Below are 17,113 nucleotides of genomic sequence, written 5' to 3'. Positions count from 1 at the left end.
TCATTATTAAAATGACTCTTTTACATGTGGAGGAGCCTTTTCTTCCCCCACAAACGTACTGAACGGTACTGAGTCAGCAGAATGGCATGGGGCGGTCTTCTCCGCGCAGCACTAATTTCCGTAATCAAACGCAAAGCCTATGTCTTCCATCAACTCCGAGACATCGTACCACGGCTGAAAGAGAGAGGGGGGCGGGGAGGCACGCAAAGATCCGAATTCATCCGCGTGTCTCTCTTACTCTTGTCACTCGATGAGCTTTACCAGAGCTCCTGCTCTGCCTTCAAACGCCAGCGGCCGACTCCAGCCTTCCCCGGAATTCCCGATTCCCGGGGAAAAAAGCCAAATGCCAAGCCGGCTCCGCTCTGGTTACGTCCACCGGTTCATGTCATAACCACCGCCGAGAGTGTGAACCCACCCCCCCCTAAACCCCACCCCCCAGAGTCGCTTCAAGTCATAACGACGACTTTAATAACAACCCCCTGAACGATATTACGGCGATGCCGCGTGACAAACACGCGGCACAATCCGACAGGCGCTGCCACCGCCGGTCTCTCCGGCTCGTGCGGTGACACGGACACTGGCCAGGCCTGAGCCGGGCCTGAATCAGGAAGGGGGGGGGGGGGGGATAAAAAGAGACGAGTGCCACGGAATAAAACCTTTCCGCAAAGAACACCCAACTTATTAATTAGCCATTTCTCTGCACCGTGTCATACCTCTTTTTCGTTAATTAAAACGTACTCTGTTTCAGAGGGAAGCGCGCAGATTACCTTTTCTTTCCATTCCAGTCCCTTCTCCCCTCTGCAAAGCAGGGCTTCGGGGTGCCAAACCGTCAAATTGTTTGGGTGTTTTATAACACAGGAAAGTTATTTAGGCCAAAGCCTCCCGGAATGAAAGGAGCACAAAGCAATTCATTAGAATTCTCACCACCTTTTTTTTTTTTTTTGACCGCGTTTCCAGAACTTTCCCGAATTTTCCGCAAACGCCGGGGACTAGGCCAGATGGCATCAGGAGGTGTGAATCTGCTCACGGTTGAAGCAGCAATTATTCTAAGATCAGGAAAACAAAATATAAGAAACTGAGGGGGGAGGGGGGGTGGGAGTCCAGGGGAAGCAGTGACCATGAACATCGTTTTAAGATTTCTGGCACGCCCGTGACAGCTCCTAATAAGTGGACTTATACGATAAATACACGTATGTGTGTTTTAATTTAGGGGCAGTTACCTAAGCCTGAGACGGGACCACACACAGACGGGGGGCTGCGTTCCCCTGTGTATCAGCGTTTTTGTGCAGTGAAGCCTTCAAATCTGTCCCCGGCACCGCCATTTCAGCCCCGCCGCGCAGCAATGGCGGCCCGGGATGTTCACACGAGCCTGGCCCCCCGTGCACGTCTCACTGAACAGGCACAGGGGCCCGTCTGTGTCCCCCCCGGGACCCCCACCTACCCCCCACCCACCCCGTCCTGCTTTGTGTCACAATCACCTGCTGACAGACAGCTCCGCGTCTCTTCCCCCCTAAACCAGGCTGCGCTTCTGCCCCGTCCCACAGGATCTCCTGAAGGATGATATCCTGTTTTTTTTTTTCTTTTTTGGGGGTGGGGGGGGTTGGGGTATTGGAAAGTTTCGCCCCTTTGTGTTTCCGACGCGCTGCGGTAGGTAGATGCAGGGGGGAAAAAGGAAACTTTATTATTGCTATTATTTTCAGCTGAGTGATTCCCCCTGGCCTGCTCAAATGTCCTGTCTTTTCAACATACCTGAAGGCTCGAAAACGTGTAGTACACACCCCCCAACCCCTACACCCACCGCCACCACCCCTCCCTCCTTCCCTCCCACCCACCCACCCACCCTCCCTCCCTCTCCCTCTCTCCCTCCCGCACCTCTCCACCCCCACACACACCCCTCCCCCCCATCATCCCTCTTTCCCTTCTCGCTCCCCTCCCACCATATCCTCAATAGGCTCCTCTGAACACTCAATAATGGCTGAGGGGAGACTAAGAATTTGTTCTCGTTACGAGGAGCTGGGAGTGCACCTGGATAGGCCGGCTTCCTGACCATGCTGTGAGGGGCTATTGTTTGGCATGTCAGCGGCTCGCTCTTTTAATGGCTCTGTATATCATCGTTCTGATTATGGCAGATGACTGGGGTTGGCCCCAGCGCTGGGGGGGTTAGGGTTGGGATGGGGGACGAGGGGGCAGGGCGGGGGGGGGGGGGTCTCAGCTTAAATGCAGGACCCCAAATCCCATCGGCCGAAATCCTAGCACTTAACCCTGGCTCTGGCATTGTGCTGTGCCCCTGGCTTTTATTTTTGCTTCTTCTTATTCTTTTTTAATGGATCCCGCTGTCCCTCCGCTCCGCTGCTTTCCCCTTTCAGTCCCTCTTTTCTTTCCTTTCTTTTTGGCGGTTTTAGAGCGCTGACTTTTTCGGGGCAGGAAAGGGAAGTCAGACAGGCACCTGTCCCTCCCACTTCCACATTCTTGAATTGAACACGAGCACAGACACACAATAATAACCAGCGGTCCACAGACGAGAACATGTTTCTCACATTGTCTCTTACCGAGCAGGTCACCCCCCGAGTAACAGAAGTTAAAGAACTACAGATCTAAAATGGAGTGGGAAAGAACACACACACATACATACATACAATACCAACAGAACTGCACATGTAACCACAAACATGGACATACACATAAACAAAGGCATATATATTTGTACACACAGAGACATACATATATATATGAAATAGGCTAGACAGACAGACATACACACACACGGACACACTTGCACTCACGCACCCACACACATACACATATATATGTAGGCTAGACAGATAGACATAAACGCACTCACACACATGCATGCACACACTCACACTTGCACACGCACACACTTGCACTCACGGACACACACACTCACACAGACACAAACACACGCGCACACACACACACTTGCACTCACGGACACACACTCACACAGACACAAACACACACACACACACACACAATGAGAAGAGTGGCTACGTGTAAGTGCCGTTAAAGAGGGACTTGTGAAAAGCTGAGCCTGCTGGCTGACGTCCCCGCAGAGGAAAGACAGATCTGCTGCTGGACCAGCTCCCCACTCTGGCAGAGTGAAAGAAGAGCAGCTTCAGCAGAGCTTCAGCCTTAGCACACTCAGCTGTGACGCGTCATCGTCATCGCGTTCAGAAAAAAGCGCAGAGCACGCACTGCATTACCCACAATGCAAGTGGGAGACAGACACACAGCCCCAGCAAACACTCACTGAGTCTCTTCCAGGTTCATATTTTTACTATGATTAGCAAAGGACCTGTGATATAAATGATAGCAACCAGGAACATAAACGTCTGTGAGTGCGCATGCGTGTGCGTACGTGTATGTGTGTGTGTGTGTGTGTATGTGTGTGCCTCCATGATTACTTTGATATTTAACTGCACAAAAGAAATTACTTCCAAGTGCATTCATACAGAACTGGGATTAATGAAGCGAAAATTACACGACTGAATGCACTGTCCCCTAGAGTAAGTATGTCGGATACACAGGAAATGCCTTTGATGGAGTTTCTTTAGGGGGCTGAGAATTTAAGCGTTACTCAGTGAAGCCCCGGCCACCTCCTCAGCCATCAGAACTGATGGAGAAGATCCCAAGTTTTTTATTGGTCATCACCTCCTGACCAATAAAAGTTGAGGGTATATTTATGACAAATATGATAAACGATACTGAGATTTTCTGAGTGTGTGTGTGTGTTTATGTACAGACACATATTGTCCTATATTTATCAACTCTCAACGGTGAAAATATTTTTTATTAATTTTTTGGTCTAGAACACTCTGAGGATGAGGAAACCATGACATATCCATCTCAAAAATACATGCGTCTTAAAATAGCTTAGAAATGTAATTTTAAGCACAATTAGATCTCCAGCTGCGTGGTGCCATGGTGATTCACGGCTCCTGTGTCACTATACCACCACGCGACAGGACAGATCGCAGTGACGTCTCTCCTCGAAGCACACGCTGCAGACCCGCAAGGCCGGCCTTGTCCATAACTGCAGAGCCACGTTCACTTCACGGCATAATGGCATGAGCGAGGTATGGGGGCGACGCATTACTCAGTCATCAGAGCCGATCCCGGCCCGGCCCGACTGGCAAGCGGCAACGCCGCGCCAAGCCAAACCATCCCAATCGCGACTGGAAAAATGCCACCTCAGACAACCTCCCTGTCTCTCCGCCCCCCACACTTCTCTCTCTTCTGCCCTCTCTGTTTTTTCACTTTCTCACTCACTCCTTCCTCTCGTTCCTTGCCCTGTCTGTTCCCTCTCTCTTTACACTGCTGCCTTCCCTGATACAGTCGAGTTCAGCAGCACTGCATTTTCTGCTGTAATGCAGAGACTATGTGCTCTGAATCATGGCCAACACAAACAAGTAATTACGACAAAAAGTACAGCGTTCATTACAACAACAAAATCCGTTTCAAGGCAGATGGTATTAATTAATGCAAAAAAAAAAAAAAGTGGTTATTAATGATAACCAAAGCCCAGTAACCAACAATGCTGAAGGCACTGATGTTCTTTTATATTTGTGTAGGGACGCATGGTGTGCTGTTGTTGCTAACAGAATTAGCCCACCCCCTCAGTACCCCTCAGGGCTATGGCCAACTGCTACGCAACTGCAACTGAGACAGTTTTTTAAAATAGTTTTTTTTTTTTATATTTGTTATTCTCTCTCCTTCCCTCCCTACCTCCAAGGTGAGGGGTGCCAGTGGGTGCAGGTCACACACCGCCAGGTGTTCGGTGGCTGGTATGAAATAATGCACACCACCTGAATTTTCTCCCCACATGCGAGACTCTCGATTTCCCAGGACTGATTATGGCCGAACAGTTATTCATCATGTTATTGCCCTTTTCCTAAACTATGGATGGGGTCCAAACAGCATTTCTCCTTCACCGTGACGGACAATTAAAAGCTTTCCCCCCCTTCACAAACACAGCGACACTAAACTGACCCGCCAAAGTGAGTTTGGTGAAGAGAATGTATAACGTGAGAGTTTGGCTACAAGTCAAAGTTAAAACACACTGGGTTTTAAATGAAACAATGACTATGAGGTTTAAGTGCAGACTGTCAACATTAATTTGAGGGCACAGACATCCATATCAGGTAATCTGTGTAAGAATTAGGGCACCTTTTATACACAGTCATATTTAGTACTTGGTTGCAAACACTTTGCATTTGATAACTGCCTGAAGTCTGTGATCCATTGACATCACTAGATGCTGAGTATCTTCTCTGGTGATGCTCTGCCAGGCCTGTACTGTAAGGTAGTCTTTGACACATCTATGTCAACATATATTTTTGATCTCTTAGACAGTTGAAAAGAGATTTTTTGTCATAATTGAAAGTATTCTTCATATTACATTGCTCTTCTGTGGTCTACCAGATTGTTTGCTGTCGCTGAGCTCACCAGTGCATTCTTGCCTCTTAACAATGTACAAAACAGTTAATTTCGACACACCCAGTGTTTTTGCTATGATTGATTTATTCTGATTTTTCAGCCTCAGGATGGCCTGCTTTACTGCTGTTGACACTTGTTTGGCCCTCATGTTGAGAGACAACAGCAACAGACTCCAATGCAAAGAATCTAGAATCAACTCTTAACCTTTTGTTAGCTTTCTTGTGCATGGACTAATGATACAAAGACATATAGCTGGCCAAGAAACAGCTGAGCAGCCAATTGTCCAATTATCTTTGGTCCCCTACAATGGAGGGACTGTGTAAAACTGGCTGTAATCTGTCCACAGATCACCCAGTATTGATGTAAATACCCTAAAATTAGAGCTGACAGTCTGCACTTTAACCTCATATTCATTGCTTCAATTCAAACCCAAACTGATGGTGTACAGAACCAAAACAACAAGAAATTGAGTCACTGACCAAATAATGTGGATTACACTGTATATAGTCCAAAAAACCTTTTCAGCTTTCCATATCATACAATATAGCTTTTTAAAAATCAGCATGTTGAATACGTTCAATCATTGCTGTAACTGCACTGCTATTTGTCCTCATCTTTGAACAATGAAAAGAAAGCAGCGTGTGTTTCTGAGCTAACATTTTTTACCATTTTAATTTCAGAGAACACCACATCCAATGCAAAATGCTAAGGCTTACTTACTTTGCAATCTGCGTCCATTTACGGGGTCCAAATTTAATCCGAGAAGGTTGCAGCTGGGTTGAATCTGGGCCTATAAAATAAAGGTTTGGATAGTTAAGCCCATTTGATAATGATGCCAATACAATGCAATTCAGCATAATTTTACTGTACTATAAAAGAAGATTAATGTGTGCTCAACATGATGCAGTACTGAATCACTTCTAAGAAATGTCTAATATGCAGAAAATTGGTGAAATCATACAGATATTCAACTCCAAATATATATTTACTGAGCTTTCTGGGGGGTAAAAAACATTTAAAATTCATCTTTTTTTGCCTTCTAAGGGATCTTTTTTCCACTTGGTACTCTAGGAGCCTTATAGCATCCAAATACAATATTTGCACAGATGACCTCAGCGAAGCACGGTTTCATACAAGTAAATATGGAACTATGCACAAACATTGTGAACATCAGTTTTTTTTCTTTTTATTTGGTTTGAGCCTGAGGTGCAGCCAAGGATGCAATGCAACAAACACAAGAACCAAGTTTGCCTAAAATCGCAATCCTAAGTGTCCTTGCAGGTCGAAGTTGAGTGATCAAAAAAAAAAAAAACTGAAAGCCTGCTTCTTTTAATCTTCCGCCTGGTGGCCAGTGCTTCCTGGTCAGAGCAGACCTGTGTGAAATGAAGTGGAAATGGAAGATTTACAGAGTGTGAACGCTGCTGGTGAATATTTCCTACACAGGGAGACTGAGCAGCATTCAAACAAACTAATTAACTCTCCGGGGAGGTGTGCAGCTCGAAGAAATATATAATCTCTGTCTCGGTTTTCCCATGTTAGGCGTTTCCAAACACGGTAACGGTTTGCATTCCCTTGGTGTGCCAGATGAGAACCAGCTAATGTGTCAGTAATTGGACAAATCGTATTTTTAGAACCGTTTTTAAATATCTCACAGCATGTTGAACAGTCCTAAATACAGAGGTTGCCCTTGCAACCCCATAAGCCCCTCCCCCCCACAAAAAAAGGGAAAACAGGGATTTTATATATATACACACACAGTCTACGTGTGTGTGTGTGTGTGTGTGTGTGCGTGCACATGCATGCGAGTCTGTTCGGGTGAAAGCGTGTACACACATACACACACACAAACACAGGATTAACTATTAAAAAAAAGTATTACAATCCAGTCAGCGACTCCTGGCAGAATTAGGTGTGAGGTGTGCGTAGCCTCAGAAACGGGCGCTCGCTCACGCCCCTCCCGTAAAAAAAAACAAAAACCCAAAAAAAAAAAACCAGCGACGCCGGGCATGTGCGAGGAAATCGGAGCCAGCGAGCGCAGGCCCGGGTCATTAGTGCATTTTATTGGAGGGCCGCGACGGAGGCCCAGATACCGGGGCGCAGACGTCCAGGGAAAACAGGCCTCAGACATCAACATGCATTCCCTCTGATTGGTCCCAGGCCCCCAGACCCCCACGCCGCCGCCGCCGCAAACGCGTTCCACATTCCGCGCAGCCTGCTCCGGCTCAGCCTCGCTCTCTCGTTTTCTGTGTACGGGATCTCATCGCATGTTTTTGTGTACGGGATCCCGTTGCGTGCATCATAACGACGCTAAACGCCCTTCCATTAAGGGGGGAGAGAGCTCGCTTTTTTACGCGCGCGCCCCTGTTTCACCAGGGCCGTCGGACGTCATCTGCACAAAAACGAGCCCGTGAATCTCGCGAGCGCCGAGCGCTACGACATAGATGGGCTTCGGTTTCCAGCGCAGCTGTAATGACTGGCTTTTCTGTGATGAACCTCAAGGGAGCGTTCCTAAAAAAAAACCCAAAGAAAGAACTGATTATTTATTTTTTTTATGTTTAGAAAATCAGCCTAAATAAGAGTTGGGGGAGGGGGGGGGTGGTGGTGGTGGTGGTGAGGGTGGGGGGTGGAAAAGAAGTTTTTACTTTACTTTCATCTTGAAATCAAGATGAAAAGCAATCATACATAAAAACACATTATCTCGGGCCACATCTGAAACACTAGCTAGTCTCCACACAATGCAATCGCTCCGCAGTTCAACATGGCTCAGTGGTCACATTGCCAGGTATGACAAGGTCCTGTAACACAATCACGACTGCAGCTTTAGCTGTGTAATGAAACTGAAGGGTCTCGGAGTCCACGGCAGCAGTAAGTGTCACAGATTTCAGGCAGGAAAACGGTCCAAAAAGCAAAGCGCAGCAGGACTATTCTCAATAAAACTCACAGCCCGACGGGCTCCTCATCCGTTAACAACCAAACAAGAAAGGGTGTTTGTTTATTCCCACAAACGCGCACCAATCACAGGGAAAACTATCAGCCTCAACGGCATTTATTGATCTCAATAAGTCTAGTAGAAGGAAGAGCCTATATTTCCATCGTTTTCAGTCTTTAGTTTTTTTTTTGTGTTACAGTACCATTGTTCCCAAAGGCTGTTTTTCATTACAGCAAAACAGGCTTGAAATTCATATGTAAATATGCCAACTGCAGATTCATCTGATAAGCATAACAAATGACCTATATGGTTGTGGGGGGGAAAAAAACGCACCAATTAAGGAATCTTTTCCAACTAAAATGTAATTCAACCGAATGTCAATGGTCTGATTCATCTGTTCACATTCATTTTTGATGCCAGTAAACATCCTCAGTGAACTGGAAAGGGGATGCCAGCCATTTATATGTGAGCACTTTAAGCAGTTAGCAAGCCATTTTTTTAAAACATTATTTTATTGTAACTGAAATAAATGTTTTAGGGATACAGCTATGTTTTACTAATGCATTCAAATGAATGGCAGATAAAATCTAATCGTAAAAACAGATCTCTACTCAAAGGGCTTTATCAGCAATTCATTCACTCAGTGTGGCAACAGAACAATATCTTTCACTTCTGGGTACTCAGCCCGAGTGCAGCGTTTAAAAACAGTCTCTATCTCGATCCAACTCAGATCACTGCCTTCTTATCATTCAAAATCTAGAAAAAAAACTAGAGTAAAAAGCTTTGAGACACAGAAAACATTGCTACACCCCCTACCCCCACCCCCTTGCCCTTTTCTCTGTGGAAGAAAAAAAAAGGGAAATTTTCCATGGCGCGTTAAGTGCACCATAATTGTCGCATTAACTTCCATGGTCAACTTTTCGGATCAAAGAATCGCGGCTAACTCGCGTTTTACCACCAATTGCCGCGCTTGTTATCAATTAAAAAAACACATTAATGACCCGGTCGTTTTTTAAACCGGCTAAGGGGACAGGCAAAACAAATAAAGAGTTTTACAGCGTTAGGCACTTCAGAGGTGACCTTATTTGATATAGTGGTCAATAATTAAGGGGAGTAAACTGGCATTCAAGTCGCACTGTTCAACATACATGACTACCGCAAACACGGGTAATAAACATCCAACTAGCGCAAGGCATGCTCATCCATGCTGAATAATGGAGAGAAGAATTGGACCTACCGCGTAAATTCCCAAGTCAAACAATATTAATGCAGCCATTAGTCTATTAATGGGGAGTTTTTCGCATCTCTTCGAAAGAGATTTACAACGTGTCGCACGCCCTCGTACGTCTCAACATTATTTTTTCTTGGCAACAAATGAGCTTTTCCTCCAAAGATAAATAAAAGGTTATCTTCAATTTGAGGCTGTAACCCCGGTTTGTGGGGTGAAGTGATAACCGAAGCCTGTAATGTTTTGCTCTTCAGCCTTCAAGCAGAGCCCTAATAAATATTTGACCATTGTATGGCAGCTTTTACTGACTGCAATCACAACATTTGTATTTGTATTAACACCTAATGGGTGTTAATCATGTTTGACCTCTTTGCTTATGCTTATACAGGTATGGTAAGGAAATACAATATTTGAATCCAATACACCCATGAAAGCTTAATGTTTATCGTATTGAGCTGAAAGGCTTTTACCTAGTGTTTATCAAGTGAGGCTAACCTTTCGTCTACTTACTCAAATAATTCTTCTCCTAGCTCAAGACTTTGCACAAGATGTCACAGAAAGTAGAGACACCATTTTTTGTGATAACCAAAACAACGTGTTACTTTTTCAGTATGTTTCTTCAGCATTTCCTGCATTTCATTAAAATGTCATCTGAAAGCAGATTCACACCAAAACCTCTGAACACACACTGCGCTGGTGAAAGAGAAACAGAGCACCTCGCTGCATGGGAAATTAGCGTCTGCTTATTTTTCCTGTCATCAAACTGGGTTACGACCACTCACCTACAGACAGATCTCTCATTGTTCTTCCCACTCCACTGACTCAGTAGAAAATTTTTTATTCCCGAATCACGTAAGAGAGAGAAACAATGTTTTCCACACAAAGACAGACTGCAGAAATGTTAGGATGTATAAACTTGTGGTTTACAACATGTACAGTATAACGTCATCATCAAATTGCTTATACAGAAGGAGATTGCATCATAATTATTACCTGAAATCCACTAACTACACTATGCACTTTCTTCAGGGGTAACCTTAAACTGTGACAGACTGAAATAGACATTTTCTGATTCATGTTCACCCTATTATCCTGTGACATGAACGTTCATTAAAACGTGTAGTTCTCTAATGAGTCACCAGGGGGAGTGCCATTTATGGAAAGCCTATAAGACCCCTGCTGAGAGGTCACCTGGTCTGAGAGGCTATGAGATTCACAGGACAGAAGAGAATATAGTATTTAATCTAGGTTCTGAATATATTACTCATTTTCTGCATAAATGTGTCCAGGGTAAAAATCAAAAATATAAGTTGATTTTACTCTACGGAGTAGGCTATGTTAAATCATATTTCCTGGACTCTTATGCAGTTTGCTAGAATTAATATAACCTGAAACAATTCAAATAATTGACACCACAATGGTTAACTAAATAAATTAACAGCAAACTGTAATTTGTTGTCTGTTTTATTAAAGAGGTTACTTTGTCTTGCTTAAGCCATGATTAACAAAGTCACAAATGACAAACATTTAAGCCTTTCCACACGTTCTACACTCCAGAACACACCAAGTACATTTAGCTATCAGCAAGATCAGGCAATCTGTGAAGGTCAGACTGATCAACCAGTGCACTGAAAAAAATGTTTCAGTGGATAAACCAAAAATCTTGACTTCAAATTATTCGAAAACCTAAAAAAAAAAATAAAAAAAAAAGGAGTAACAAATTGAAGTAAAATTTCAGTTTCATCCAATGAAGCATTTTTTTCAGCGTGGGAATGCAGACATGTTCTAGAGACAAGGCACCCAAAAAGTCTGGCGTGGGTGTGCCGTCAGTACGGTAGAGGCTAACTGTCACAGCTGACGGACATGCCCACACTGTACCCTCACAGGGTTGCCAGCGCACCCACGCCGACAAAACACCCCGTCTCATTCTCTCTCTCTCTTTTCACGATCAACCCATCCTCAATTCTCAGCGCCTCGTCTGATTATCCCGCATCACTTCTTCTGCGTCTCTCCCTCCTTCTCTCTCTCTCTCTCTCTCTCTCTCTCTCTCTCTCACCGGCAGACTCTGACTCTTCAAACAATTAACTTTAACTTCCTGTCTGAAGGGCCTGGCGGGGTGAGGGTGGCCAAGGGGCTGCTATCAAGCCCTCGGGGTGAGGGGAAACACAAGCTAGCTATTTATTCACACGGCTTAAATGAAGGACCATATCCGCCCCTCCGCCCCAGCCCCAGCCCACCCCACGCCCCACGCCCCGAAAAAGAGCACACTGTTTAAAAAGTGCTGCGTTAAGCAGAACCTCTCGGTAATAAATCAGGGAACTATTTCCCCCTTTTTCCAGTTAATCCCATAAATGTTATTACAAAAGTGCCTATTGGAAACAGACCTGCACCTCGGTCATGTATTTATATTAGGCTAAACGATGCTAGCAGCACGAAACATAGATCAGTAATATGTCAAATTAAGGACTATTCATAAACATTTAATTAACCCAGAACCACAAGCTCTGTTATTATTTAGTGCACGGATCATTAGATACTGTAAACCAAAAAGCGAAGCCCCTAGATCACTCTAGTGCTGAGCCGCACTGTTGTCACACAGACGCCGACACCATTAATTCACACAAATGAATCCGATTCTGAACATTACCTGACTGGCCATTTATCAGGAGACCCCAAGTCCTCAGGTCAGCACACTGCTTTCAATTCACAAAACGATTCACCTGCAAGCATTTACTACAGAGGAAGCACAGCGGGTCAACGTCTACGCTGCCTTCCTTTTCCCGCCCCCAAATCTCTCCCCCAAACTTGGAATCGTTTGGGGGGGGGCGCTGGATACGTTAAACCCTATAACGCTAAGCTGGAAATTGTTTGTTGACGTTGAAAATCAGAAAGCCCCAAGTGAAAAGCTGGAAACATAAAACATTAACTCGCGCATCTGGATAAAAGTTACTAACGGGTCTGGATAAAAGTTTTAATGTGAATCGTATCATAAACACGGCTCAGACATCTGTAACTTGCTAACCTCTAAATGTATTTGACTGTGACACAGAAAAGCTGGTCACTGATAACAGACGCGTTCAGCACGCCCAGGCACACGGGTCGGAGTGGTAGTTTCAGACGCAAGCGAAGGGTAGCCTTGGGTTACAAACAAAACAAATCAAATGAACCATCAGTCTCCTTCTCAAACGAAAAACTGCAATCAAGCATCTCAGTTCATGCAGTAAAAAAACAACCAGCGCATATTTACATGTTTCTGCCTATAAATTACTGCTAAATAAATGTATACGCAGCAAAGGACAAAAGTATTTTCTCAAATAATTTCTGCAATCTTGTTTCCAGAACATTCTCTTACTCTGTGTAAGGATACGCCAGTGGTATGACATATTTATCCTGCATCAACAAAGAGATATGAATGCCATGTGTCTGTCTGTCTGTCTTTATCTGTCTCCGCTGCTTGGCATTCCACAGAAACACAACGGACACAAACAGAAATATACACTCTCCTTCTCTCCTTTGTTTCCTTGTGTCAACTTCAAAGTGTAAAGTTATCAGTGCTCGATCAGAATTTTGGTGTTTCAAACCAAACCAAATCCTGATTTCAGCATAAACGTGCCCACACCACTTGTTTCTTTTTGGTTTTCTTAAATTCTTTGTTTTGAGTACCACATGTGATGTAGATGTAGTTTGATATGTATGAAATTCAAATAACAATGTCACATCCCTGAGGGTCTGCTTTTGTGATGCTAGACACTAGGATGTGATAGTAGATACTATTGACATTATGTTCACCTTGTTTTGTCATTACATGAATATTCTTTCACTAAATTTTTTCCATCAAGTATTATAGCATAATATCCCACATAAAGCTGCAGTGTTTTAAACCGGCTTATGGTGAAATGAGAATCATTTCTTACAATGATGACCTCACAAAGAGTTTTCAAAGGATATTAACTAAAGACTTGCAAAAGATAAACAAAACATGAGCCTCTTCTTTTAATACCCACTCTTTTTATGCAATATTTATGCATTTCTAAACAATTCGTTTCTGTGGTTCTCCTTGTTGGTAAAGATGATGCATGTAAATTCTAAGAAAATGATGTTGTTCTTAAGTGCAAGTAAAAGGACACTGTTTAAACAAGGATGCAAACAGAATCCATCAGCTGTATCCTCAGGACATACGCATGATTGCGGTAATGACACAAAATTGCATATATTAAACGGAAAGATTCTCTAATGAAAGCCGTTTGGGAAGAGCTCAGTCCTGAGACTACAGCTGATAATGATACAACGATTCTCTCAAATATATTTATGTATTCGTCATTCCAGAGACGTGAGACACCGCGCTGGCTGTTTTCATATTCACCGCCGGATTATGAAGTTATCAATGGCAGCTTCTGGCTTATGAGGAAAGAGAGAGGAGGAAAGAGTGGGAGAGAGCCTGGGAGAGAGATGGAGACAGAGAAGAAAAAGACAGAGAGGAAGGAGAAGAGACAGAGTGAGTGAGAGAGAGGGATGGAGAGAGAGAGGGGGGAGAGAGAGACAGACAGACAGAAAGAGAGAGAAAGAAAGAGGGGGCGAGAGAGACAGACAGACACAAAGCGAGAGAGAGAGAGACAGAGTGCGATCGAGACAGAGTGAGAGGGAGGGACTGAGAGACAGAAAGAGAGATAGAGAGAGGGGGACGGAGAGAGAGAAAGACAGACAGAAAGTGAGAGAGAGAGAGAGAGAGAGAGAGAGATCTTTGCGTGAGTGTCCCTAATTGGCAGCAGAGCGGAGCTGTAAGCTGACATCTGCTGCTGATTTTTGGTGATAATAAATCAGTTTTGTTTCTCAGCTGGCCCGCTTCCACTCCGAAGTGCTCCGCGCTGCCTGCCCGCCCGCCGGAAAAGCAGGGCCTAGCGCTGGAAGCCTGGAACGCTCAGCACCCCCTTTCACTTTTTGGGTGGCCAGACAACTTGAGCCACGAAAGACCCCGGCCAAAAGATGAAGGGGGGAGGGGCTGGGGGGGGGAGAGAGAAAGAACCCCGAGTGCAGTGTGATTATCAGCGAGTGCCGTGTTTACTCAGACGTGTGAACAGTCTACAGCCCAATCCCCCCCCGTCCCCCCCCCCAGCTCCCCTCTCACAGGGCCTAACCCCCACCAGGGCACGGTGAACCCCGGCCCTCTGACTAAACCTGTTTATTTATCCTGGGTCTTTTTTTTGCCAGCCGTACGCAGGCTGTCGCAGAATCGCGTATCTTGTTTTCAGGATCGCTTTGTCAACAAGTGTAAACAGACAAGAGAGGCCCAGCGCACTGGGGAAGTTAACTACACGACACGGCAGTGAAAACGCAAACAACTCACACACATCGTTTTCTCAATAAAATTCAGAGAGAACTGTTGTAAGACAGTTTTTGTTTTTTTTGTTCAGCTGGTCCACATTCAAGATCTCGTACATTCATAACATACAATCACAACACAACAACAATTCATTATAAAGTAAGAAATAAAAGATAGAGATAGAGTGGCATATATCACCCCCAACATGTGGCACATATCATTCCACATAGCTCCTTTGGACGTTCAGAAATGCAACATTAGCTAAACATGGGAAATTAAGACATTTGTGAACGCCATCGTTGATGCATTCGGACTATACTGCAAATCTTAGGCTGGCCCAGACCGTGTGAAAGAACAGAGTCGCCGGTATACAGTAACCGCACTTTGCCTATCCCTGGGCATGTGGTTAAATCCGGGCTCAGGTCTACCGCTGCTGGTGTTTCAAAGAAACGACAGGGAAGGCTGAAATGCACGCCCAAGTAGACTGGGGCCATTTGACATGCGTGCTGTCGCAGCCCAAACGCAGGTTCTGAAAGGCAACATGATCTCCCTGCGATCCGCAGCCTGCCTGCAGTTTCACGTGAGCAGCCCCGGTCCACGCCTCACAGTCACTGCAGTGTGAGTGTGACATACTCATCTTTACATTACATTACATTACAGGCATTTGGCAGACGCTCTTATCCAGAGCGACGTACAACAAAGTGTATAACCATAACTAGGAACAAGTGTGACGAAAACCCTAGAGAGAAGTACCGTTCCAAGTGCAGGGAACAACTGCATAGTTCGACTTGAACCCTGAAGGATAAACTGGTTAATACAAACACAAACGAGAACAGCAACAACGCAGTCTATGCAAAAATACAAGCAGTAGTTAAGACGAGTGCATTAACTAAGTCACCTACGAAACAGCTACCTAGTTACAACCCTAAGCTTACAGTCATTTACAGGGAGGTAGGGTGGAATGGGGAGAGGTGCAGCCTGAAGAGGTGAGTCTTCAGTCGTCGCTTGAAGTGGGTCAGTGTCTCAGCTGTTCTGACCTCCACGGGGAGGTCATTCCACCATCGTGGGGCCAGAACAGACGGGAGACGTGTTCGGGACGCTATCTTACAAAAGAGAGCCCATCACAGGGAAGCTGTAGAAAGCTGTGATGTTTAAGGTAATTGGGACCGAAAACAACGTTCTCCCTGGTCAAAAGGGTGCCAGGCAGGACACATGCTGGGGGAGGACATTTATTTTGTTTCAACAATGAGGAGTCGCCACTAAAATCGGTGAAACTAATTTTCTGCATGCAAGTAGAGACGCAATTCCATAACACACAACTTCCTGCATCCAGTGCTCAATTTCCTCCCAGCCACATGTTAACCAGCAGCTTTTGGGGGGTACAGTTACTTTTGTTGAAAGGGGTTAAACTGCAACAAGGAGGAGAAGCTGCCAAAATCAACAGGGGGGGAGCGGGTGAGAGGAGCGTGTCCCATCCCAGCAGGCTGAGGGAGGTGCAGTGCACACCATCCCAAAACTGTTGCACGGGGGGGGGGGGATTGGTGGTACAATAACTTGGTTTAATAAGTGGACCTGATGGGACATGGCCTGGCACGGTCCCTGGAACCTCAATCTTCCACCGGAGGGGGACTCCTGCTCCCTCCCAGAGAGAGCAGATCTCAGCCACGGCCCCTGTAATGAAAGCCTGCTGATTGCACTTCGCAGAGATCACAGGAGCAAATTAATCCTCCTGCACCAGCTCGCCTCTACCAGCGCTATCCCAGCCTGCCTCGGGGTCACTCCATACTGGGCGCCGCTCTTCAGCGCTGCTCTGTTTGGACAACTGCTCCGACCACATCCGTCTTTGTTCAACCGTTTTTTCGGGGTCTGGGATCCAATCAAAACCTGGGAAACATCTGCAAAACCCAAAAGCCTCCCATTTGCACAGTAGGCTTTCATTTAAAGGGCGTTTTAGACATTAAGGAAGTCGTCTTTCATTTTTCTCCTGTTGCACACCGTAAATCACCCAGACATCCCCATTAAAATTCTTCCGCTGTCATCTACAGCAAGTCTTTCTGAGTCACATAAATAATACTAAAAACGAACGATGATGATCATGATGACTACGATGATTATTATTATTGGCTTCGTGCCTTGCATTCCCCAGTGTTGAATGTTCATCCTCTGAAAGTCTGCAGTC

General features: G+C 45.2%; 1 protein-coding gene across 1 annotated transcript in view; it reads right to left on the bottom strand.

The window, feature by feature from the left end:
* Window positions 1-17,113, bottom strand: part of prdm16 (PR domain containing 16) — a 297,762-nt gene that overhangs the window by 231,448 nt on the left and 49,201 nt on the right. The window contains exon 4 of the mRNA XM_064297806.1: window positions 6,178-6,247. Coding sequence (XP_064153876.1) covers window positions 6,178-6,247 — 70 coding nt within the window. The remainder of the gene's footprint in view (window positions 1-6,177; window positions 6,248-17,113) is intronic.

Source organism: Anguilla rostrata, chromosome 11 (assembly GCF_018555375.3).
Source record: "Anguilla rostrata isolate EN2019 chromosome 11, ASM1855537v3, whole genome shotgun sequence".
Taxonomy (NCBI): Eukaryota; Metazoa; Chordata; class Actinopteri; order Anguilliformes; family Anguillidae; genus Anguilla; species Anguilla rostrata.
Note: the sequence above shows the minus strand (reverse complement) of the source record. Positions and strands in the feature narration are given on the sequence as shown.